We start from the raw sequence: 26830 nt of genomic DNA on the forward strand, positions 1-26830 counted from the left end.
AAGGAAGCCAGATTCCAGATGGACATCAGGAAAAACTTCCTGACTGTTAGAGCAGTATGACAATGGAATCAGCTACCTAGGGAGGTTGTGGGCTCTCCCACACTAGAGGCCTTCAAGAGGCAGCTGGACAACCATCTATCAGGGATGCTTTAGGGTGGATTCCTGCATTGAGCAGGGGGTTGGGTTCAATGGCCTTGTAGGCCCCTTCCAACTCTCCTATTCTATGATCATTGCATCTATCTACTTTGGACTGGTGGAAGTTTATTTAGAGCTCAATAGCAATTCAACTGCTGCTAGTTGGGCCTGGCACTCTTCACGTTGTTTTCTGACACACCTTAGGAGGAGTTAAACCGCAGTGTGTTTCGCAGAGTGTACACATGTATTTCTTTGTAATCATTGTGTGTTTCACATTTTGCTTCCGGATGTGACGTCCTTCTTCATTTACTTCCCTTATAAACCTTCTCTCCTCACTGGGAGCCCTGGAGAGCTTGCTGTTTGTGCATTGGTGGAGCCAGGCCACCCCAATTGCTTAGTTGGGGGATAAGTTTGTTAATTTCCAGTTTATGGTCTCTGTTTATTTGGGGAAGGGTCATGTTGCTCGGAGCCCTGAAGGGTGGCAAAGGGACCCCCGTGTTGACAGGTATTAGGTAGTCAGGATTTCTTGTCTCTCTTTGGGTGGCTCTGACTCAAAGGCTTGCCGTGATGTGTCTTTTATTGCTCTTTTAAAGTTGTTTGACTGCTGCTGTGGCCTTTTAGTTTCATTGTAACTTTTAGACTGTTTTCCCACACACACACACCCTCCCCTGTCTCCTGTTAATTGTTCATACCCTCAGGGCCTTACACTGATTTAATAAATTGCCTGAAGCCTTGTTGAAGTGTGGTTATTTTCAGGTGAACTGGCTCCACTTCCAGTGTTTCACTGGGAACCGGTGGGAGGGGGGGCAGCTGGCTTGGGAACTTTAACCAGGTCTACCTTGTGTGCCTCTTTCAAAAGCTCCGTTTTAATTCCTACAGCGCAGTCCCTGCCTCAAAGGAGAAACTGGTGGGAGCGGAGATGGAGAAGAGCGTGAAGATGGAAGAGCAAAGCTTTTCAGGCCCTGAACCAGAAAACGTCTCCTGCAACATCCAGGAAGGGAGCTGTGCAGAGCCCTGGGAAGGAAGAATGCAGCAGCACCAGCCTGGGAGCAACACCTGCTCAGACGTGGAGCTTCAGCCCTTCAGGGACTTCTGCTACCAGGAGGCCATGGGGCCCCGAGGGGTTTGCAGCCGTCTCCACCACCTTTGCTGCCAGTGGCTGAAGCCAGAAAAGCACACGAAAGCTCAGATGCTGGACCTGGTGGTCCTGGAGAAGTTCCTGGCTGTCCTGCGCCCAGAGATGGAGAGCTGGGTCAGAGAATGTGGAGCGGAGACCAGTTCCCAGGCGGTGGCCCTGGCAGAAGGCTTCCTCCTGAGTCAGGCAGAAGACAAAGAGCAGGTGAGAGCATTTCATCCTGATAACTAACAGGGACTGTGTTCTTAATACTTATCTCAACTATATTTTACATGTCCTTTTAAGGAGGGGATGCCCCAATTTCCAATGGTCCAACCCCCCAAGTATAGTTGCTCTTCATGTGTGGTACAGGCCCTCATTGGAGGATAGTTAAGCTAACACTGGATGGTTAAAATATGGAGTTCCCTACCAGAGGATGTAGTGATGGCCACCAATTTAGATGGTTTAAAATGGGGGTTAGACAAAATCCTGGAGGAGAAGGCTGTGAATGGCTATTAGTCCTGATGGCTATATCCTACCTCCAGGTGTTGGACCACTGTGGGGAGAAAATTCTGGACTAGATGGACCCTTGTTCTGATCCAGAATGGCTCTTCTTAGTTTCTCGTAACGACAGGAGAAGTGAATGGGTTTGTGAAGTTCTGAGGAAGGAGGGGATCCTTCTTCAACTCGTGTCAGAGTCCTCCCAACAGAACAGGAATAGCATTTGTAGACACCAACCTCCCGTGTTTACAGTGGAAAATGTTGGATATCAGGGTTGAACTCTTTGCCCCCTGACAAAGACACAACTTCCTGTTAAAATAAGCAATTCCCTACCAGAGGATGCAGGGATGGCCATGAATTTGGAATGTTTAAACAGGGGGTTAGACAAATTCTTGGAGGAGAAGGTTATGAATGGCTACTAGCCACACCAGTTGCTGGGGAACATGGGGTGGAGGGTGCTGTGACACTCATGTCCTGCTTGTGAGTTCATAGTCAACAGCTGATGGACCACTGTGGGGAGAGAATCCTGGAGTACATGGACCCTTGTTCTGATCCAGAATGGCTGTTCTTATGATCACAGGAGAACTGAATGGGTTTATGAGGTTCTGGGGAAGGAGGGGATCCTTCTTCAGCCAGTGGCAGAGTCACTGGAAGAGCATTTGTAGACACCAAACTGCTGTGTTTACAGTGGAAGATGCTGGATATCAGGGAATGTCTGGGAGGTTCTGTCTTTCCTCCTGGCTGGTTTTTGGAAGGTGTAAAAACACTTTGCTTATGCCAGGGTTGATATCTTAGCCCCCTGACAAAGACACACGGGTTTGTGTCTTGGATGGTAGGTCAACACTAGAATGAGACCTGAAAGGTAAAACGATTGGGAAATGCTGCCCTTGGCCTTGACCTGAGCCATTTCTTTCCTTCCCACCTCCCCCTTCTCTGTCTTGGATCCTCCCTCCTGCTCCAGGTCCAGGGGATGTTGGCCAGAGCACCCACAGATTTCCCTGAGGCAGAGAAGGCTTCACTGGGCACCACACGGAGGCCGCTGGACGGGCGAATCTTGCAGGAGGGGGACGGAGGACCCTCCTCACTGGGTAAGGATTTGTGGGACGTCTCTCCCCATGACCTCCCTCACACAATTACGCCTGAGGTGCATGAGCTGCTTTAACGTCCTCCTTGGGCCTGATTTTGCTGGGGGAGGGAGACCCTTTTTCACTAGATACCCAAAAAGGAAATTATTATTTATTATTATTTATTATTTACTAAAATGTTGTTTAGTATTGTGGTTTGAGCATATAAGACCCACTCTGGCTCACTTGCCAGAGTAGGTCTTACACACTCAACAACTAAGGTCCTCCTCAAGGCGCCTACTCAGAGGGAAGTTCGGAGGACGACAACAAGGGAGAGGCCTTCTCTGTGGTGGCCCCCCAAGTGTGGAACAATCTCCCCAATGAGGTTCACGTGGTGCAAACATTGTTATCTTTTCAGTGCCAGGTCAAGCAATATGTAATTAGCAATATGTAATTAGCAATATGCAATTAATTAGCCTGGGTCTGTTTTTTTTAGGGTCATAGTTTTAAAACTTGTTATAGTAGTTTTATATGTATATGTATATTATATGTTTTCGCAGTTTTAAATATTTGATATTGCTTTTAAGTGGTTCGGCTATGGCATGGTAAAGAAATGCAATAAATAAATAAACAATGAAAATAAACAATGAAAATGGGAATAGTGAAGAATGTTAACTTACCTTCTCACCTCCCCACCTTCTTTACCTTTCTCACAGGGAGCAAAAAGACCTGCAGGGGAAGTGAACTGATCCTGGGGGGTCCTTCTGGGCCTCGTTGGCTTGGTGGTGGAGTGGAAGCGGTTTCTGCACAGCCTGGGCAGGTAGGGGAGTCCTGGGGGCCTCCGTCTCCTGCACATCTCTTTGGTCCTGGAAGAACCTGCCCCTTTAGCCTTTGCTCTTCCCCAAGATGGCTGCTAGGAAGGCCTTGAATGTCACTCACAAAGCTCTGGCATTCAGAAGGAGGACCTCACCATCCTTGTCTTCATGGATTGCTACATAATGCTTAAAGAGAACATCATTTCTTCTTCTTCTTTCAGGGTCTGGTGACCTTTGAGGAGGTGGCCGTGCATTTCTCGGAGGAGGAGTGGGCTCTGCTGGATCCAGGCCAGAGGACTCTGCACAAAGAAGTCATGAAGGAGAATCGTGGGATCCTGGCCTCTCTGGGTAAGGAATGGGATTCCTCTGGGTAAGGCTCCCTCTCTGCCTTCTTCCCAGATCCTGGAAGGTGGAATTTCAGCTCTTCTTGCTTTGTGTCAGTGCAGAATACAAATGTCATTGACTCCAAAGACCTGACAAAACATTGAGAAAAGCCCATTGATGGACTTGCTCTGTGGCAGAGATGGCTGCCAAGCTATCTTACTCTGCTGCTATAATTGCATCTGCATAATATTGAAGATGTTACAGATATTATCTTAATGGTCTCCATGGAGGAGAGGAGAGTTGAGCCTTTTCAGAAGACAGCTTTGGACAGCTTGCTTTTCATTTTAAGATATAAATAGACATTGAAAATAACCATTAGGGTTGAATTCCCACTTTCCAGTTCCCAGTTAAATGATCAGCAAGGAGAAAATGGAAGATTTTAAGTGCATTTTATTTTTGCAGTATTTTATGTTGTTTATTTATTCTCTCAACTACTTTATACGAGTTATTCCATATAAATGAAAGCATTGTATGGCAGTGTAGTTCTCAGTTCTATTGATCATCGGGATATTTAATATGTTTAGAAGGATCTGCTTCACCAAGGATTTTTTCTTTTTTATCCTGTGAATCAAATCAGCAACCATTTGTTTTGTTCCAAGATTTCAAGACGATTTCTGTGTTTATACTTGCAGGTGATCACAGGGAGAGCAAGAAAAATGGCCTACAACAGAGAAGTAAAACTGAAAGTGAAGAGAAAAGGGAAAACGAATCCATTTCTTTTGAAGCATCAGATGTCTGTGAAACCCCAATAGTAGAAGCACCAAGTAAAAAGAACATTCGTAAAAGGAAGAAACAGAGTAAAACTCAGAAGATTCAGTCTAACAAATATCAAAGGTTTCAATGCTTAGTGTGTGAAAAACAATTCACTTTCAACTCACAACTTAACTTGCATCAAAGAACTCACACTGGGGAGAAGCCCTATAAATGCTTTGAGTGCGGGAAGAGCTTTGCTTGGTGCACAGACCTTAAGCGGCATCAAAGAATTCACACTGGGGAGAAGCCCTATAAATGCTTTGAGTGTGGGAAGAGCTTTACTCAGAGCAAAACCCTTAAGCAGCATCAAAGAATACACACTGGGGAGAAGCCCTATAAATGTTTAGATTGCGGAGAGAGCTTTTCTCACATCCCAAAACTTATGCTGCATAAAAGAATTCACAGTGGGGAGAAGCCCTATAAATGCTCTGAGTGCGGGAAGAGCTTTGCTTGGTGCACATACCTTAAGCGGCATCAAAGAATTCACACTGGGGAGAAGCCCTATAAATGCTTAGAGTGCGGGAAGAGCTTTGCTCACAGCTTAAACCATAAGCGGCATCAAAGAGCTCACACTGGCGAGAAGCCCTATAAATGCTTTGAGTGCGGGAAGAGCTTTGCTGACAGCTCAAACCTTAGGCAGCATCAAAGAATTCACACTGGGGAGAAGCCCTATAAATGTTTAGATTGCGGAGAGAGCTTTGCTCGGAGCACAAGCCTTAAGTATCATCAAAGAATTCACAGTGGGGAGAAGCCCTATAAGTGCTTAGAGTGCGGAGAGAGCTTTGCTCACAACCCAAAACTTAAGCAGCATCAAAGAATACACACTGGGGAGAAGGCCTATAAATGTTTAGATTGTGGAGAGAGCTTTGCTCGGAGCACAAGCCTTAAGTATCATCAAAGAATTCACAGTGGGGAGAAGCCCTATAAGTGCTTAGAGTGCGGAGAGAGCTTTGCTCACAACCCAAAACTTAAGCAACATCAAAGAATACACACTGGGGAGAAGGCCTATAAATGTTTAGATTGTGGAGAGAGCTTTGCTCGGAGCACAAGCCTTAAGTATCATCAAAGAATTCACACTGGGGAGAAGCCCTATAAGTGCTTAGAGTGCGGAGAGAGCTTTGCTCACAACCCAAAACTTAAGCAGCATCAAAGAATACACACTGGGGAGAAGGCCTATAAATGTTTAGATTGTGGAGAGAGCTTTGCTCGGAGCACCAGCCTTAAGTATCATCAAAGAATTCACACTGGGGAGAAGCCCTATAAGTGCTTAGAGTGCGGAGAGAGCTTTGCTCACAATCCAAAATTTAAGCTGCATAAAAAAAATCACAGTGGGGAGAAGCCCTATAAATGCTTTGAGTATGGGAAGAGCTTTGCTGACAGCTCAAGCCTTAAGCAGCATCAAAGAATTCACACTGGGAAGAAGCACTATAAATGTTTAGAGTGCGGGAAGAGCTTTGCTCAGGGTTCACAACTTAAGCGGGATCAAAGAACTCACACTGGGGAGAAGCCCTATAAATGCGCAAAGTGAAGAGAGAGCTTTGCTCAGAGCACACACCTTAAGCAGCATCAAAGAATTCACACTGGGGAGAAGCCCTATCAATGCTTTGAGTGTGGGAAGAGCTTTTCTCGCAGCTCAAGCCTTAAGCTGCATCAACAAAATCACTGGGGAGAAGCCCTCTGAATGCTAAGAGTGTGGAAAGAGCTTTGCTTGCAGTACAAGCCTTAAGTGGCATCAAAGTATTCACACTGGGGAGAAGCCCTATAAGTTCTTAGTGTAGCATTGATAGCATCATAGAATAGTAGAGTTGGAAGGTTTCTATAAGGCCATCGCATCCAACCCCCTGCTCAAAGCAGGAATCCACCCTAAAACATACCTGACAGATGGTTGTCCAGCTGCCTCTTGAAGGCCTCTAGTGTGAGACAGCCTACAACCTTCCACGGTAACTGGTTCCATTGCCGTACTGCTCTAACAGGAAGTTTTTCCTGATTTCCTTCTAGAATCTGGCTTTCTGTCACTTGAACCCATTATTCCGTGTCCTGCACTCTAGGATGAATGAGAAGAGACCCTGGCCCTCCGCTGTGTTACAACCTTTGAAGTATTTGTAGAGTGCTATCATTTCTCACCTCAATCTTGCACAGCTCTTTCAGTCTCTCCTCTTAGGGATTTGTTTCCAGGCCCCTGATCAGCCTCTGAACATGCTTCAGCTTGTCTGCATCCTTCCTGAATGTGGTGCGGAGAATTGGGTGAAATACTCAAGATGTGGCATAGCAGCCGAAAATAGCATTTGCTTTTTTTGCACCACATTAACACATTGGCTCATATTCAGCTTGTGATCTACAAAATGCTTCTTGTTTGTAGTATTGCTGACTCAAATATCCCCCCTCTTGTAAATGTGCATTTGGTTTCACTTAGAATCATAGAATCATAGAATAGCAGAGTTGGAAGGGGCCTACAAGGCCATCGAGTCCAACCTCCTGCTCAATGCAGGAATCCACCCTAAAGCATCCCTCACGCAGGGTTGTCCAGCTGCCTCTTGAAGGCCTCTAGTGTGGGAGAGCCCACAACCTCCCCAGGTAACTGATTCCACCGTCGCACTGCTCTAACAGTTAGGAAGTTTTTCCTGATGTCCAGCCGGAATCTGGCTTCTTTTAACTTGAGCCTGTTATTCCGTGTCCTGCACTCTGGGAGGATCCAGAAGAGATCCTCGCCCTCCTCTGTGTGACAACCTTTGAAGTATTTGAAGAGTGCTATCATGTCTCCCCTCAAACTTCTCCAGGCCCGCCGCTCTGACCATGTCACTCCACTTCTGAAATCTCTTCATTGGCTTCCAATTCACTCCAGAATCCAATATAAACTTCTCCTGCTGACCTTCAATGCTCTTCACGGTCTAGCTCCTGCCTATCTCTCCTCTCTCATCTCACACTATCGCCCCGCTCGGGCCCTCCGCTCCTCTGATGCCATGCTTCTCGCCTGCCCAAGGACCTCCACTTCCCTTACTCGGCTTCGTCCTTTTTCTTCTGCTGCCCCTTACGCCTGGAACGCTCTTCCAGAACACTTGAGAACTACAAACTCAATCACTGCTTTTAAAACTCAGCTAAAAACTTTTCTTTTCCCTATAGCCTTCAAATATTGAGTTTGTTCTGACTCTATACTATTAGCTTCACCCTACCCGGTGCCTGTTTACACTTCCCTGTGCCTGTTTGCATTCTCCTTCCCTCTTTATTGTTTACTACAACTTATTAGATTGTAAGCCTATGCGGCAGGGTCTTGCTATGTACTGTGTTATCTGTACAGCACCATGTACATTGATGGTGCTATATAAATAAATAATAATAATAAACATGCCCAGTTCTTTCAGTCTCTCTTCATAGGGCTTTGTTTCTAGACCTCTGATCATCCTGGTTGCCCTCTTCTGAACACGCTCCAGCTTGTCTGCGTCCTTGAATTGTGGAGCCCAGAACTGGACACAATACTCTAGATGAGGCCTAACCAGGGCCGAATAGAGAGGAACCAGTATGGGACCTTACTTATTATAGTTCTGAGTTTATTAAAATCAGCTTTCCTAAAATCCAGAGTACGTGTATGGCTACGCTCGAGTTTTGTCTCCTTCATAATCAAGAACTCAAGTATGACGTGGTCACTTTCCCCCAGAGTTCTCGTAACTGCCACTTTATCCACTAAGTCATCCCTATTGGTCGATAAGAAGTCAAGGATTGCCAATCCTCTAGTTCCTTCCACCACTTTCTGTAGGAGAAAGTTATCACCCATACATGTCAGGAATTTCTTGGAAGGGCCGCTTTTGGCAGTAATGGTCTCCCAACAGATATCAGGGTAATTGAAGTCCCCCATCACTACTACATCACACTTCCTTGAAACACTGGCAATTTGTTTCTCAAAAGTTTCGTCCTCGTCTTCTCCTTGATTGGGTGGTCGGTAGTTTTCCTTTTCCTAGATGTAGAACTTGGCATTTATCCCTCTTCAATTTCATTCTGTTGTATTCAGTCCAGCACTCCAGATGACACCCAATTTGGTGTCATCTGCAAACTTGATAAGTGTTCCCTGCACCTCCTTCAACATTTAATAAAAATGTTGAAGAGCACTGGGCCCAGGACTGAGCCCTGCGGTACCCCACTGCTTTCCTCCCCCAAGATTGAGAAGGTACCATTGATAAGCATTCTTTAATTCTGTAGCCAACTAGGTATCCACCTAACAGTTGTTCCATCTAGCCCACTTTTAGCTCTTTTGTTAAATCAGAATATCATGAGGCACTTTGTCAAAAGCTTTGCTGGTCAAGATATATGACATCCACAGCATTTCCACAGTCTACAAGGCCAATTACCCAATAAAAAAATGAAATTGGATTAGTTTGACAGGATTTGTTCTTGACAAATCCTTGTTGGCTTCTAGTAATCACTGCATTGTTTTCAAGGTGCTTACAGACTGACTTCTTCAGAATCTGCTCCAGAATTTTCTCAGGTATGGATGTCAGACTGACTGGTCTTTAGTTCCCAGGTTCCTCCTTTTTGCCCTGTTAGAAGCTTGGGACAATGTTAGCCCTCCTCCAGTCATAAGGCACTTCACCCATCTTGCATGATTTCGCAAAGATAATAGTTGTTCTGAGAGTTCTTCCGCTAGCTCCTTCATTACTCTAGGGTGCAGTTCATCAGGCCCTGGAGATTTAAACTTATTCAAGGAAATTAGGTGTTCCTTGACCATTTGTTTATCAATCTCAAACTGCAATCCTGCCCCCTGAACTTGTGCTTCTCGTTCTCCAGGGGGGTCATAGACCGCTTTTGGGAGAAGAGTGAGCCAAAGTAGGAATTGAACACTTCAGTCTTTTCTTTGAACCACCATTTCTTTCCTTTTGTCTTTTACTATTCACGTATCTGAAGAAAGCCTTTTTATTGTTTTTGGCATCCCTCGCTAATCTCAGCTTATTCTCAGCTTTAGCCTTCTTGACGCCATTTCGGCACTTCTGTGCCGCTTGTCTGTACTCTTCTTTTGTAGCCTTCTTTGCACTTCCTGTTTGTATCCCTTTTTGTTTTCAGATCATCTCTAAGCTTTTTGTGGAGCCACATTGGTTTCTTCTGTTGTCTTCTATCTTTTTTCCTTGTTGGAATGTTTTGTAATTGTGCCCTTAAGATTTCTTTTTTTAAATACTCCCACCCATCTTGGACTCCTTTTCTTATAAGGGTCACTTTCCATGGGACCTTGCTTATCATAGTTCTGAGTTTATTAAAATAAGCTTTCCTAAAATCCAGGGTACATTTATGTCTACTCTGAGCTTTTGCTTCCTTCATAATCAAGAATTCAAGTATGATGTGGTCACTTTTACACAGAGTTCCCATAATTGGCACTTCATCCCTATTGTTTAATATAGTCAAGGAATGCTGAACCTCTCTGATTATCATGTTATTTTTATTCCTTGCCCCATTTATTTTAATCCAGATGCTCTCGATGGGACTCCCTGTCTCATCAACCTGCATTTCTGTGCAGGGATAGGTATTTTTAACATATAGTGCAACTACACCTCACTTTCTATTTCTCCTCTTTTTTAACAAGTTATACTCTTCAATTGCTATATTCCAGTCATGGGAGTCATCCCACCAAGTTTCTGTTACACCTGTCAAGTCGTGTTTGCCTTCATGTATTAAGAGTTCAAGTTCGTTCTGTTTGTTTCCCATACTCTGGGCATTAGCATATAGGCATTGGACCATGTGCTTTATACTCTGGCTTTGTTCCTACATTGTTGTGGACGATATATTGGACACTATTGGAGCTGTTCTCTGTACTGTGGTGTATGGGCCTTCATCTATTGTTGACTTGAGGTTTACATCTCCTGCCCTGTAAGATTCAGTTGAAAGCCCTTCTGATCAAGTTCTTCATGCTGTGGCCAAGCTCATTCTTTCCAGCCCTTGTGAGGTGCAACCCATCCGTTGCCACCAGTCCATCTTCCAAGTAGCGTAGCCCGTGGTCCCAGAATCCAAACCTCGCTCTTCGGCACCACCTTCATAGCCAGTCGTTCACCCGGTGTATTCTTCTTTCCCTTTCTAATCCTCTTCCAAGAACTGGGAGAATGGATGAGAAAACTACCTGGGCCCCATAGCTCTTCAGCTTCCTTCCCAGAACTTCAAAGTCTGACATGATTTCTTCGTAGCTCCGCTTGGTGACATCATTTGTTCCCACATGGATGAGAAGAAAGGGGCATGTGTCCATGGGCTTTATGAGCTTTGGCAATCCTTCAGGCACATCTCTAATTTGTGCTCCAGGGAGGCAGCACACCTGGTGAGTCATTGGGTCTTCACGACATACTTGGATTTCAATCCCACGCAGCAGGGAGTCTCCCACAACTACTCTTCTCTTCTTCTTGGTTGACCGACTTTCTGAGTCTTGTTCACTGTTTCACGTGTCCTCTGTCATTCTTCCTATGCAGACTGTTCCTCAGTCTCATCCTCCAGTAGCAGAAAGCGGTTGCTTAACTCTAATGCTACCACAGGTGCAGAATGCCTTCTAGTTCTTCTGCTCTTAACTGTCACCCTTTTCCAGGGAGTTTCCTCTTCACTGGCTTTACTCATCACAACATACTCCACTTCTGCTTCCACTGGCTGTTGCTCTTCGATCTGTTGTTCATCTTGTTGCTGTTGTAGTTCCACCATTCTAAGAACTCCTCGTCTTCTCTTATTCCTTGGAGGGTGGACACTCGCTGCTATTTCTCTTCCAATAGTGCCACCAGCTTGCACGTCTTGCAGGTGTCCGCCATGTTAATCTCAGGCAGCAACATGAACATTGCACACACTTTGCAGGTTACCACCACTAGAGACCCCTTTCCGTCCGTATTGTCTATTTCTGTTTGGTCTCTTCCTCTCCGATTATAGCAGAATTGCCTGTGCTTTGTTCTGTCCTCTCTGAAGATGCACAACAAGAAGACCTGAGGGAAACGCCCGGAAAGGCAAGTGTTCCTCAACAAATTAAAGTGCTTCAACGACAACTATCAACGTTTACAATATGGGATACGGGGGGAAATTAAATTTAGTGAAGCAGAGAAATTTCAAGTCAGCAAATATCACTATTAATTCATGATTATAAGTTATTTACAGCAACCTTGGCGGAAAGACTGAAGTAAGTTCTACAAGAATTCATTCATGAGGATCAAGGTGGCTTCTTACCCAAAAGACAGATGGGAGACAATGTAAGGATGGTTTTAAATGTTGTGGAATATCTGGCAAAACCTTCAGAAAAACAGGCTGCCTTGGTTTTCGCGGTTGCAGAGAAAGCATTTAACAACTTTAGTTGGAATTTTTTACTTCAAAACTTAGAAGAACTGAACATTGGAGTAAATGTTACCATAGAATTTAATAATAATGTAAGACGTGCTGTTTTAAGAATATGGAACAAATATAAACCAAGGTTCTGTCAGAAAATACCACTTTGGGTATCAGTCCAGGGGGCTAATCATAGAAGGGAATTGACAGGTATGCCTAAATGGTTGACATATAATGATGTATTAGAAATGTCACAAGAAGAATATAAGTTAAAATCAAGGGAGGAACTGCTGAAAGGTCATACATGTTTTGGTATGTTGCAAATTATGTTTTCTTTTGCACAAGTCATGGAAAGGTTTAAAATAGTCAAAAGAATGGTGGGTTTGAGCAATCAAAATCTGAATTTGAAATGACGTTCTGTGCAAATGATGAACATGTTATCTCAAAGATATATAAACTTTTATTAAAATACGAGACGGAGGATGAGCAGGTGAAAGACTGTATGATCAAATGGGCTCAAAACTTTGGATACAACGTTTCAATGGAACAGTGGGAGAATATGGAGGGGAAGGTTTGAAATGTACATTATGTTCAAGACTTAAAGAGAATTTTTATAAGATGACGTACAGATGGTATATGTCTCCTGTAAAGTTAGCTAAAATGTATAAGAGTGCCTCGGGAAACTGTTGGAAATTAGGAGGAGGAGGTGTAAGCCTATGCGGCAGAGTCTTGCTATTTACTGTTTTACTCTACAGCACCATGTACATTGATGGTGCTATATAAATAATAATAATAATAATAATAATAATAATAATAATAATAATGAGGAGGAGGAACCTTTTATCATCTTTGGTGGACTTGTAAAAAAGCCAAAGCATTCTGGATACAAAAACACTCTTGAATTAAAAAAATACTAAAGACTAACATACAAATGAAACGGGAGCATTCCTACTGGGACTAATGGATAAACAGCTGAAAGAGAAGGGGGGAACTTTATTTCTATATATGACAATGGCAGCGAGACCGTTGTATGCACAAAAATGGGAGAATGAAACACCAACAATGAATGAATGGATGTTGAGGATGTTGGAGATGGCAAACCTCACATCGATAATGAGAGAAAAGTCCACTTCTGCATTTATATCTGAATGGAAACCTCTGATAGCATTTTTGCAAGAAACAGAGAGAAATGATGTATTTGTCTGTGGAGATATAGTTAAGTTAGAAGAAAGAAATGAATTTGTTTATTGTGTTAAATGTAATCGAGGAATGAGAAAAGATACTTTGCATTTCTGATATGAAGAAAACCGAAAGTACACCTTAACCTTAGATGATTTTTTAATTGTATTTTTGTCTGTACTTTTGTTTATACTCTATGGAATATTCTTGTGGCAATTTCTGCTACATCCTTGGTTACCACCTTTCCCTTGCAAGCTGCTTAAAGGTATCTCTCTTAAGGTATTGTCCGCTGACTACAACGTAAATAAATACTACTACTACAATGTCAAACAAGGCAACACAAGAAGATAATTAATCACAATAAATAAAATTAAAAGTCAGAAATATAAAATCAAATTACACTAAATAAAACCTAAGTGCAGCTGACTGAAAGACAAGGACTGTGCTATGTTTTCTCTGTGGGCAACTATGGATTTGCTATGGGCAAATGCTTTCATGGGCTTTAATATATCCAGCTTTTATGGATGAAGGGAGCCCTGCTGTTCACATCCTAAGAGTGGGTGGAAATCATGGTTCGCTTCCCTCCCTGTTTGGTCTTCAAGTGCTGGGAACAGAGGGGGCTTATGTAAGGAAGGGGTGAATTCATACTGGGAATGGCTGTTTTTAATATGTTAAATTATTTTATTGTTATGGTCCTAGGAGTTGAAAAGATAAGCGGCCAGCTGCATGGGGGCTTTCTGGCACATCTTGGAACCACCTGGGGCAAGGCAGGAGAGCCAAAGGGAGGGGGAAGGAGCGAGAAAAGTATCTATAAAGAGTATTCTTTGAAAAGGGGTTTTGTTCTGAGTTGGCTGACATCAAGGTTGGGTGAGGTATGATTTTGCAACTTAGTTTCTAGCTTGCTTGGTTTGGGTTCATATATTGCTGCATGTTTTAATAGTTTTAGAATGCTAATCCCATGTATCTTACCCTTACCCTGAATAAAATTGGGCTTAACCCTCCAAACTGAGAGCTGTGTGCGTTTGTTCTGGGGATCTGTGCAAAATCCAGTGGAAAGGCCAGCTTTGCTGGGGCGTGCTTCCTTTACAGCTTAGAACAGAGCCATGGGATACATTGGGAGAGAAACTCTGGTTCATCAGCAGACCTCTTACTTCCAGGAAGGCCGAAGGTTTTCCTGCCTTGAGCCTGAGATGGATTCAGACCTGCTCTTAAAGCAGGGGTCCAGGTGTGGAACAAGAGGCCACCATGAGAAGAAGTTGCCGTGTGTGTTTTACTCCTCACGGCTAGAGGCTCCGGGGATCCATAATCTTCCTGTACCCTGATAAGACTTCACCTAACGTTAGGGTGACCCTATGGAAAGGAGGACAGGGCTCCTGTATCTTTAACAGTTGCATAGAAAGGGGAATTCCTGCAGGTGTCATTTGTATATATGGAGAACCTGGTGAAATTCCCTCTTCATCACAACAGTTAAAGATGCAGGAGCAATACTAGAGTGACCAGATTTAAAAGAGGGCAAAGCTCTTGCAGCTTTAACTGTTGGGATGAAGAAGGAATTTCACCAGGTTCTCCATATATACAAATGACACCTGCAGAAACTCCCTTTTCTATGCAACTGTTAAAGATACAGGAGTCCTGTCCTCCTTTTCACAGGGTCACCCTACTTAACCTCTCTCTTTTTAGAGCATCTATTCGTGTTTAGAGTTCTGAAGGGCACCAGGTTGGGGAACGCAGTTCTGCAGCAAGGGCAGGCAGAAGGAGGGAGGGCTCTCATGCCGGAGGCTGCTTTACGCACTCAAAGGGGAAACAGCTGTGGATCCCCTGAAGCCCCCAGGAGCAGATGGGGTGGCGATGCTGCTGGGGGGATAAAAGACCCCCTCAATGGAAAAGCCCCCTTCCCAGGTCCCTGTCTCTGCCAGGAGCCTCTGCAGCTCTCTAGTGCTGCCTCCATCCAAGGGTTAAAGAGGAGGAGAGGGGGCTGGGTCCTAGAGCAAAGGCTGGATGAGGCCAATCCCTTCCCGCCCCACACTTTCTCCCCCCCCCCCATTGCAAAGGATCCTGGGATTCTCCCCCTGCTCCTACAAGCCTCGTGTTTCTGCCGCCTGCAGCCTCTTTTCCCCTGCAAAGGAGCCGGTGAGTGAAGATTGCAAGGGGGTCCCAGAGGGATGGGGCAGAGGAAAAAGAGCCCCCCAGGACAGGGGGTGCAGGTTTGGGGCAGGGGCTGGGTGGGAAGAGAGAGGGAGCCGCGAGCCCCCCAGGGGACTGACCCACTTGGGGCCCCTCCAGGAGACCCCCGCCTTGCACCTCCTTCCCTCCCCATAACTAGGGGATCGCGGAAGGGAAGGCTGGAGAAAGGAGGGGTGTCTGGGAGGGACACAAGAGGAAAGGTGCCGGGTGGGGAGGAGGAATGTCCCCCCTGTGGGCAAAAGGCTGCCCTGGTGTCCTGTTTGCATTGCATTTTTTGTTTTGTTTCCTCTCCCTGATTTAAACCTAAGTAATAAGTAAGTAAAAGTAATAAGTCACTTTGGTCACGAGTCCTTCGAAATAAAACCCGGGGCGCTTTTGTTTATTAAGAAGGGAGCCTGCTGCTGGTTTCAGATTGTCCCTCTTTGATGTATTAAGTGAGCCCAATATTCCCATTCTGAGAGTGGGGAGAAATTGCTGTTACTCTGGTGCAATTTTGGGGTTCAAGTGCTGGGAGCAGAGAGGGCATAGAAAAGGGAATTTCACCAGGTGATCCATATATGCAAATAATAGCTGCTGGAATTCCCTTTTCAATGCAACTATTAAAGATAGTAGAGTTGGAAGGGGCCTAAAAGGCCATCGAGTCCAACCCCTTGCTCAGTGGAGGAATCCACCCTAAAGCATCCCTGACTGGTGGTTGTCCAGCTGCCTCTTGAAGGCCTCTAGTGTGGGAGAGCCCACCACCGCCCTAGGTCACTGATTCCATTGTCCTACTGGAATACAACTGTTAAAGATACAGGAGCCCTGTCCTCGTTTTCATAGGGTCACCCTAAATCATTCATCTCTTAAGACTTCCTTAGTGGCATATTTCATGTGTGTAACAAGCTGAAAAAGTATTCAGTGTTTTCTAGCTTAACTTTTAAAATAAACCTTCACACATTATTAACTTTTAATGGCATTAATTCAGCTCTGGTTACACACTCTTTCTCTCCCGTTGGGGCAGAGTCAGAACTTCATTTTCAACCACAAATCTGGTTCCTTTGGGACGGGGGTTGCGGAGCCCCCTTTGAGACAGGTGCTATCTCTTACGAACAAGGAGTGGGGGGTCTGTTCTTCTCAGCTGCCCACTGTCGGGCAATTCAAGCAAATAAGTATGTGGGCTTCCCCTGAGCCCACCCTGTGCTAATATAATTGCTTTGGGCCTGTTCTCTACAAATCAAAGTATCTATCCTTCCGCAGTAACTGGAAACTGTAATAAGGATGCAACCATGAGACCAAGTCTTGTGAAGGGTATTGAAACACTAGTTTCACAAGACTGTGTGCCTCCTAGGACAGTTAGAGGGTGTCGTGGTAGAAACAGCTAACCGTGAAATGAACAGATGGGCACAAGTTTCACACTAATCATTGATGTATTGTTTTTCTGTCCTTGAAAAGATTGCACTCTGCACATGCGTAAAATCCTTGCTCATAACTGGCTGAGAGGCTTACTTGTTACTGTTTTATGATTGGCGTATTCCATGGAGAGGTTCTGCCTTGTTTCTAAGGGGACTGACCCTATAAGGAGGCTAAGGCTTTCCTGAAAATAGCGGGCAGTTCCTTGGGTCCTCTGAGGGCTTCCGCCTTGCAGTGCTAAGCGCTGCTTGTAATAAACTTTCTCAAAAGAGAGAACCGTGTCTTAGAGTCTTTGAGCACCACTCAGCGATCCCACTTACAGGAGACGCGCCTTTCCAGGGTTCCTCGACACCCCCTCGAAATATCAGTTCTGATGCTTGGGCCTGTAGCCTACCTTGCCAGGCTGGTGTTAACAAGAATCAAATTATTGGGGAAGGCACATGGGCCTTGTTGCCAGGGTGGGGGGCATTGTTCGGCCATCCTTCGACAGAATGATCAGTCAAGCAGCCATCTGGCTGTTGAGTTATGGCTTTAAAAGCTGATCAGTTATGGCACAGACTGGGATTCTGGCACATAACCTTTTGTGTTAAGTCTCTGTCTGGGCCTTCCAGAGACTAGCAGAGGTTGCAGAGGTTCTCAGCCAAGTCAGCAAAGACGTGAATTAAGACAGAGATTCATGTAGGTTAAAATAAACCTTTTACTGGCAAATAAATATATAATTTAGTTATGGCAGTACAGATACAAATACTTACAAATGGTCAGTCAATACAGCTCACATCAAGTTGGGTAAGGGACATGGAAGTAATGAACATGAAAACACATTTACTTTTATAGACAACCTGTACAATGATGCAACTCCTTGCAACCCTTAATTGAAGACAATCAGTTAGACAATTATTCAGTTATGACACTCAATGTCCAGGTGTAGAGTTGCCCTTTAAGTTTCTGCTGAGTCTTCTGTTCTTCCAGAACCTCAGCAATTAACAAAGCAATGGAAAACATAACCAGGATCCATTCCAGGATCCAACACTGGCTCCATTACCAGGTTTGGCCAAGGCCGTTCTTCAGGGTTGTTAATCTGTGCAGCTGAAGGTGGGAACCTTCTCACGGAGAACCCTGGTGTGCCTCCTTCACACTCTCCATTTTAATTCCTAGAGCGCAGTCCCTGCCTCAAAGGAGAAATTGGCAGCCAAGGAAGGAGACTGTTTCGAGTCCTGGTGGGAGCAGAAGAGAGTGAAGATGGAAGAGCAAAGCTTTGCTGGCCCTGAGGCAGGAAACACCCAGGGAGGGAGCAGTGCAGAGCCCTGGGAAGGAAGAGTGCAGCAGGACCAGCCTGGGAGCAACACCTGCTCAGACACAGAGCGCCAGGGCTTCAGGGACCTCTGCTACCAGGAGGCTGAAGGGCCCCGAGAGGTTTGCAGCCGACTCCACCACCTTTGCCGCCAGTGGCTGAAGCCAGAAAGGAACACGAAAGCTGAGATGCTGGACCTGGTGGTCCTGGAGCAGTTCCTGGCTGTCCTGCACCCGGAGGTGGAGAGCTGGGTCAGAGAGTGTGGAGCGGAGACCAGTTCCCAGGCGGTGGCCCTGGCAGAAGGCTTCCTCCTGAGCCAGGCAGAGGACCAAGAGCAGGTGAGAGCATTTCATCCTGGTGACTAACAGGGACTGTGTTATTAATACTTATCTCAACTTTATTGTACATGTCCTCTAAGGAAGGGATGCCCCAATTTCCAATGACACCTGCAAGTATAGTTGTTCTTCATGTGTAGAGCAGGCCCTCGTTAAATTAACAGTACGTCATTAAAATATGCAATTCCCTACCAGAGGATGCAGGGATGGCCATGAATTTGGACTGTTTAAACAGGGGGTTAGTCAAATTCTTGGAGGAGAAGGCTATGAATGGCTATATCCTACCTCCAGTATCCTAAGCAGTATGTCTATGTACACCAGTTGCTGGGGAACATGGGCTGGAGGGTGCTGTGACACTCATGTCCTTCTTGTGAGTTCGTAGTCAACAGCTGATGGACCGCTGTGGGGAGAGAATCCTGGAGTAGATGGACCCTTGTTCTGATCCAGAATGGCTGTTGTTATGATCACAGGAGAACTGAATGGGTTTATGAAGTTCTGGGGAAGGAGGGGATCCTTCTTCAACTGGTGGCAGAGTCCTCCCAACAGGACAGGAAGAGCATTTGTAGACACCAAACTGCTGTGTTTACAGTGGAAGATGCTGGATATCAGGAAATGTCTGGGAGGTTCTGCCTTTTCTCCTGGCTGGTTTTGGAGGGTGTTCAAGCACATTGCTTATGCCAGGGTTGATATCTCAGCCCCCTGACAAAGACACATGGCTTTGTGTCTTGGATAGTAGATCAGCTTAAGAATGAGACCTGAAAGCCAAACCGATTGGGAAATTATCCCCTCGCCCCTGACCTGACCCATTTCTTTCCTTCCCACCTCCCCATTCTCTGTCTGGAATCCTCCCTCCTGCTCCAGGTCCAGGGGATGTTGGCCAGAGGACCCACAGATTTCCCTGAGGCAGAGAAGGCTCCACCGGACATCACACAGAGGTCGCTGGACGGGCGGATCTTGCAGGAGGGCGACGGAGGACCCTCCTCACTGGGTAAGGATTAGTGGACGTATTTCCCCATGGTCTCCCTCCCTCAATTACGCCTGAAGTGCATGAGCTGTCTTAATGTTCTCCTTGAGGCTGATTTTGCTGGGGGAGATACTCAAAGAGGAAATGTTGTTTAGCAACGTGGTTCGAGGGTATCAGACCCACTCTGGCCTGCTTCCCAGAGTGGGTCTTAAACACTCAACATAGAATCATAGAATCATAGAACAGCAGAGTTCGAAGGGGCCTACAAGGCCATTGAGTCCAACCCCCTGCTCAATGCAGGAATCCTCCCTAAAGCATCCCTGAAAGATGGTTGTCCAGCTGCCTCTTGAATGCCTTTAGTGTGGGAGAGCCCACAACCTCCCTAGGTAACTGATTCCATCGTCGTACTGCTCTAACAGTCAGGAAGTTTTTCCTGATGTCCAGCTGGAATCTGGCTTCCTTTAATTTGAGCCTGTTATTCCGTGTCCTGCATTCTGGGAGGATCGAGAAGAGATCCTGGCCCTCCTCTGTGTGACAACCTTTTAAGTATTTGAAGAGTGCTATCATGTCTCCCCTCAATCTTCTCTTCTCCAGGCTAAACATGCCCAGTTCTTTCAGTCTCTCTTCATAGGGCTTTGTTAGCAGACCCCTGATAATCCTGGTTGCCCTCTTCTGAACCCCCTCCAGCTTGTCTGCATCCTTCTTGAAGTGTGGAGCCCAGAACTGGATGCAATACTATAGATGAGGCCTTACCAGAGCCAAATAGAGAGGAATCAGTACCTCACGTGATTTGGAAGCTATACTTCTATTAATGCAGCCCAAAACAGCATTGGCCTTTCTTGCAGCCATATCACACTGTTGGACCATATTCAGCTTGCGATCTACAACAATTCCAAGATCTTTCTCGTTTGTAGCATTGTTGAGCCAAGTGTCCCCCATCTTGTAACTGTGCATTTGGTTTCTATTTCCTAAATGTAGAACTTGGCATTTATCCCTATTGAATTTCATTCTGTTGTTTTCAGCCCAGCACTCCAGCCTATCAAAATCACTTTGAAGTTTGTTTCTGTCTTCCAGGGTATTAGCTATCCCACCCAATTTTGTGTCATCTGCAAATCTGGTAAGCGTTCCCTGCACCTCCTCGTCCAAATCATTAATAAAAATGTTGAAGAGCACTGGGCCCAGGACTGAGCCCTGCGGCACCCCACTCGTTGCCTCTCCCCAGTTTGAGAAGGTTCCATTGATAAGTACTCTTTGAGTCCGATTCTGTAGCCCACTGTGAATCCACCTAATAGTTGTTCCATCTAGCACACTTTTAGCTAGTTTGTTAATCAAAATGCCATGTGGTACTTTTTCCAAAGCTTTGCTGAAGTCAAGATATGTGACATCCACAGCATTCACACAGACCACAGGGGAGGTTACCCGATGAAAAAATGAGATCAAATTTTTCTGACAGGACTTGTTCTTGACAAATCCATGTTGTCTTCCAGTAATCACTGCATTGATTTCAAGGTGTTTACAGATTGACTTCTTTATAATCTGCTCCAGAATTTTCCCAGGGATGGATGTCAGACTGACTGGTCTGTAGTTCCCAGGTTCCTCCTTTTTGCTCTTTTTGAAGATAGGGAGAACGTTAGCCCTCCTCCAGTCGTCTGGCACCTCACCCAACTTCCATGATTTATTTATTACATTTTTAAACATTTTTTTTGCAGTTTTATACTGCTGTTTTTTACTTTGAATGTTTTTAAGTTTTGTGAACCGCCCAGAGAGCTCCGGCTTTTGGGCAGTATAAAAATGTAATAAATAAAATAAATAAATAAAAAATGAATGATTTTGCAAAGATAATAGACAAAGGTTCTGAGAGTTCTTCCACTAGCTCCTCCATTACTCTAGGATGCAGTTCATCGGGCCCTGGAGATTTGCACTCATCCAGCTGCCTTCAAGATGCAGCTGGACAAGCTTCTGTCGGGGATGCTTTAGGGTGGATTCCTGCATTGAGCAGGGGGTTGGACTCAATGGCCTTTTAGGCCCCTTCCAACTCTGCTGTTCTATGATTCCAAGGAAATTATGTGTTCTTTGACCATTTGTTTATCAATTTCAGACTACAATCCTGCCCCCTCAATTTCTGCATCACTTTTTCCAGGGGGGTCATAGACCCGCTTTTGGGAGAAGACTGAGGCGAAGTAGGAATTGAGCACTTCAGCCTTTTCTTTGTCATCTGTTATCAATTACCCATCCTCGTTAAGCAGTTGAACAATCATTTCTTTCCTGAGTGTTTTACTAATCACGTATCTGAAGAAAGCCTTTTTATTGCTTTTAGCATCCCTCGGTAATCTCAGCTCATTCTTAGGTTTAGCCTTCCTGGCGAGTCCATGGGTCTTCACGACATACCTGGGTTTCAATCCCACACAGCAGGAAGTCTTCCACAACAACTACTCTTCTCTTTTTCTTGGTCAACCAAACTTCTGAGTCTTGGTCAACCGAACTAATCTGAGATCAGATTAGTCTGACAGGATTTGTTCTTGAGAAATCCCTGTTGGCTTCTAGTAATAATTGCATTGTTTTCAAGGTGCTTCCACATTGACTTCTTTCGAATCTGCTGCAGAATATTCCCAGGGATGGATGTCAAACTGACTGGTCTGTTTTTTCCCAGGTTCCTCCTTTTTCCCTGTTTGAAAAAGGTACAATGTTAGCCCTCCTCCAGACATCCGGCACCTCACCTGTCTTCCATGATTTCGCAAAGCTAATGGACAGTGGTTCTGAGAGTTCTTCCGCCAGCTCCTTCATTACTCTAGGGTGCAGTTCATCGGGCCCTGGTGATTTGAACTCATTCAAGGAAATTAGGTGTTCTTTGGCCATTTGTTTATCAATCTCAGACTGCAATCCTGCCCCTCAACTTCTGCGTCACTTTTTCCAGGGGGGTCATAGACCCGCTTTTGGGAGAAGACTGAGGCGAAGTAGGAATTGAGCACTTCAGCCTTTTCTTTGTCATCTGTTATTAATTTGCCATCCTCATTAAGCAGTTGAACCACCATTTCTTTCCTCTGTCTTTTACTACTCATGTATCTGATGAAAGCCTTTTTAATTGCTTTTAGGATCCCTCACTAATCTCAGCTCATTCACAGCTTTAGCCTTCCTGACGCCATTTTGGCACTTCTGAGCCACTTGTCTGTACTCTCCTTTTGTAGCCTGGCCTTCCTTCCACTTCCTATATGTATCCATTTTTGTTTTCAGTTCATCAATAAGCTTTTTATGGAGCCACATTGGTTTCCTCTGTTGTCTTCTATCTTTTCTCCATGTTGGAATTATTTGAAACTGTGCCTTTAAAATTTCCTTTTTTAAATACTCCCACCCATCCTGCACTCTTTTTCTCATTAGGCTCACTTGCCACGGTACCTTACTTATCATAGTTGTGAGTTTATTAAAATCAGCTTTCCTAAAATCCAGAGTACGTGTATGGCTACACTCAACTTTTGTCTCCTTCATAATCAAGAATTCAAGTATGATGTGGTCACTTTCCCCCAGAGGTCCCGTAACTGCTACTTCATCCACTAAGTCATCCCTATTGGTCAATATCAAGGATTGCCAATCCTCTTGTTCCTTCCTCCACTTTCTGTAGGAGAAAGTTATCACCCACGTTGTTGTTTATTCGTTCAGTCGTTTCCGACTCTTCGTGACTTCATGGACCAGCCCACGCCAGAGCTTTCTGTCGGCCGTTGCTCCCCCTAGCTCCCCCAAGGTCAAGTCTGACACCTCCAGAATATCACCCATCCATCTTGCCCTTGGTCGGCCCCTCTTCCTTTTGCCTTCCACTTTCTCTAGCATCAGCCTCTTCTCCAGGGGATCCTGTCTTCTCATTATGTGGCCAAAGTACTTCAGTTTTGCCTTTTATACCATTCCCTCAAGTGAGCAGTCTGGCTTTATTTCCTGGAGCAGGGACTGGTTTGATCTTCTTGCAGTCCAAGGCACTCTCAGGATTTTCCTCCAACACCCCAGTTCAAAAGCGTCTATCTTCCTTCGCTCAGCTTTCCTTATGGTCCAGCTCTCGCAGCCATAGGTTACTACGGGGAATACCATTGCTTTAACTATGCGGACCTTTGTTGTCAGTGTGGTGTCTCTGCTCTTAACTATTTGATCAAGATTTGTCATTGCTCTCCTCCCAAGAAGTAAACGTCTTCTGATTTCCTGGCTGCAGTCAGCGTCTGCAGTAATCTTTGCGCCCAGAAATACAAAGACTGTCACTGCCTCCACGTTTTCTCCCTCTATTTGCCAGTTATCAATCAAGCTGGTTGCTATAATCTTGGTTTTTTTGAGGTTTAACTGCAACCCGGCTTTTGCACTTTCTTCTTTCACCTTTGTCATAAGGCTCCTCAGCTCCTCCTCACTTTCAGCCATCGAAGTGGTGTCATCTGCATATCTGAGATTGTTAATGTTTCTTCCTGCGATTTTAACTCCAGCCTTGGATTCGTCAAGCCCAGCACGTCGCATGATGTGTTCTGCATACAAGTTGAATAGGTAAGGTGAGAGTATACAGCCCTGCCGTACTCCTTTCCCAATCTTAAACCAGTCCGTTGTTCCGTGGTCTGTTCTTACCGTTGCTACTTGTTCATTATACAGATTCCTCAGGAGGCAGACCAGATGACTTGGTATCCCCATACCACCAAGAACTTGCCAGAGTTTGTTATGATCCACAGTCAAAGGCTTTAGAATAGTCAATAAAACAGAAATAGATGTTTTTCTGGAACTCCCTGGCTTTCTCCATTATCCAGCGGATATTTGCAATTTGGTCTCTAGTTCCTCTGCCTTTTCTAAACCCACACATGTCAGGAATTTCTTGGAAGGACCGTTTTTGGCAGTATTTGTCTCCCAACAGATATCGGGGTAATTGAAGTCCCCCATCACTACTACATCACACTTCCTTGAAAAACTGGCAATTTGTTTCCCAAAAGTTTCATCCCTGTCTTCTCTTTGATTGGGTGGTCGGTAGTAGACTCCGATTACCATGTTCTTTTTATTCCTTGCCCCATTTATTTTAATCCAGACGCTCTCAATGGGGCTCCCAGCCTGATCTGCCTGTATTTCTGTGCAGGGATAGGTATTTTTATCATACAGCGCAACTCCACCTCCCTTTCTATTTCTTCTGTTCTTTTTGAACAAGTTATATCGTTTAATTGCTATATTCCAGTCATGGGAGTCATCCCACCAAGTTTCAGTTATACCTATCAAGTCGTATTTGCCTTCATGTAATAAGAGTGCAAGTTCATTCTTTTTGTTTCCCCTGCTCTGGGCATTAGTATATAGACATCGAAGACCATGTGTTTTATAGTCTGGCTTTGTTCCTACATTGTTGCAGACTCTATTTGGGGCACTATTGGAGCTGTTCTCTGTACTGTGGTGCATGGGCCTTCATCCATTGTTGCCTCAAAATTTACATCTCCCGCCCTTGTAAGATTCAGTTTAAAGCCCTCCTGATCAAGTTCTTCATGCTGTAGCCGAACGCGTTCTTTCCAGCTCTTGTGAGGTGCAACCCATCCCTTGCCAGCAGTCCATGTTCCAAGTAGCGTAGCCCGTGGTCCCAGAATCCAAAACTCTCACGTCGGCACCACCTTCGTAGCCAGTCGTTCATCCAGAGTATTTTTCTTTCCCTTTCTAATCCTCTTCCAAGAACCGGGAGGATGGATGAGAAAACTACCTGGGCCCCAAAGTTCTTCAGTTTCCTTCCCAGAGCTTCAAAATCTGAAATGATTTCTTCATAGCTCTGCTTGGCAACATCATTTGTTCCCACATGGATGAGAAGAAAGGGGTATGTGTCCGTGGGCTTTATGAGCTTCGGTAACCCTTCAGTCAATAACTAAGGTCATCCTCCCGGCGCCAACTCAGAGTGAAGATCGGAGGATGACAATAAGGGACAGGCCTTCTCTGCGGTGGCCCCTCAACTGTGCAACAATCTCCCCAATGTGGTTCACGTGGCACCGACATTTATTTATTTATTTATTTAAGGATTTTTATGCCGCCATTCAGCCAAAAAAGGCTCTCACGGCGGCTTACAAAAGTATTTCTTTACAGTCCCTGCCCACAGGCTTACAATCTAAAAGACATGATACAAAAGGAAAGGTTGATTGGGAGGGAGGAGGAGGAGGGGGGAAAGGAAAGCAAATTCAGGCACTACAATCTTAGTTGCAAAGTTCAGCAGTTACAGTTGACAGCAGGAGGGAGGGGGCTCTCAGCTGGAGCTGGACCCAGGCACGGTGGAGAGGTGCCTGGCTGCTGCTTCCTCCCTCACTGTTATTGTTATCTTTTCTGTCCCAGGTCAAGCAATATGGAATTAGCAATATGTAATTAATTAGCCTGGGTCTGTTTTTTTAGGGTCATAGTTTTAAAACTTGTTATAGTAGCTGTATATGCATATTATATGTTTTCGCAGTTTTAAATATTTGGATATTGTTTTTAAGTGCTTCAGCTATGGTATGGTAAACAAATGCAATAAATAAATAAACACTGAAAATAAACAATGAAAATGGGAATAGAAAAGAATGTTAACTTACCTTCTCACCTTCCCACCTTCTTTACCTTCCTCACAGGGAGCAAAACAACCGGCAGGGGAAGTGAACTGATCCTTGGGGATCCTTCTGGGCCTCGTTGGCTTGGTGGTGGAGTGGAAGCGGTTTCTGCACAGCCTGGGCAGGTAGGGGAGTCCTGGGGGCCTCCGTCCCCTGCACATCTCTTTGGTCCTGGAAGAACCTGCCCCTTTAGCCTTTGCTCTTCTCCAAGATAGCTGCTAGGAAGGCCTTGAATGCTATGGCATTCAGTAGGAGGACCTCACCAACATTTTTATTAATGATTTGGACGAGGAGGTGCAGGGAACGCTGATCAAATTTGCAGATGACAAAATTGGGTGGGATAGCTAATACCCTGGAAGACAGAAACAAACTTCAAAGTGATCTTGATAGGATGGAGTGCTGGGCTGAAAACAACAGAATGAAATTTAATAGGGATAAATGCCAAGTTCTACATTTAGAGAATAGAAACCAAATGCACAGTTACAAGATGGGGGACACTTGGCTCAGCAATACTACAAACGAGAAAGATCTTGGAATTGTTGTAGATCACAAGCTGAATATGAGCCAACAATGCGATATGGCTGCAAGAAAGGCAAATGCTATTTTGGGCTGCATTAATAGAAGTATAGCTTCCAAATCACTTGAGGTACTGGTTCCTCTCTATTCGGCCCTGGTTAGGCCTCATCTAGAGTATTGCGTCCAGTTCTGGGCTCCACAATTCAAGAAGGATGCAGACAAGCTGGAGCGTGTTCAGAAGAGGGCAACCAGGATGATCAGAGGTCTAGAAACAAAGCCCTATGAAGAGAGACTGAAAGAACTGGGCATGTTTAGCCTGGAGAAGAGAAGATTGAGGGGAGACATGAGAGCACTCTTCAAATACTTCAAAGGTTGTCACACAGAGG

General features: G+C 45.0%; 1 protein-coding gene across 1 annotated transcript in view; it reads left to right on the plus strand.

The window, feature by feature from the left end:
- Window positions 1-1264: 1264 nt before the first annotated feature.
- Window positions 1265-26830, plus strand: part of LOC134395782 (zinc finger protein 721-like) — a 38276-nt gene continuing 12710 nt past the window's right edge. Inside the window, exons 1-3 of the mRNA XM_063121944.1 lie at window positions 1265-1474; window positions 2712-2894; window positions 4882-6029. Coding sequence (XP_062978014.1) covers window positions 1325-1474; window positions 2712-2894; window positions 4882-6029 — 1481 coding nt within the window. The 5' untranslated portion in view covers window positions 1265-1324. The remainder of the gene's footprint in view (window positions 1475-2711; window positions 2895-4881; window positions 6030-26830) is intronic.

Source organism: Elgaria multicarinata, chromosome 3 (assembly GCF_023053635.1).
Source record: "Elgaria multicarinata webbii isolate HBS135686 ecotype San Diego chromosome 3, rElgMul1.1.pri, whole genome shotgun sequence".
Lineage (NCBI taxonomy): Eukaryota > Metazoa > Chordata > Lepidosauria > Squamata > Anguidae > Elgaria > Elgaria multicarinata.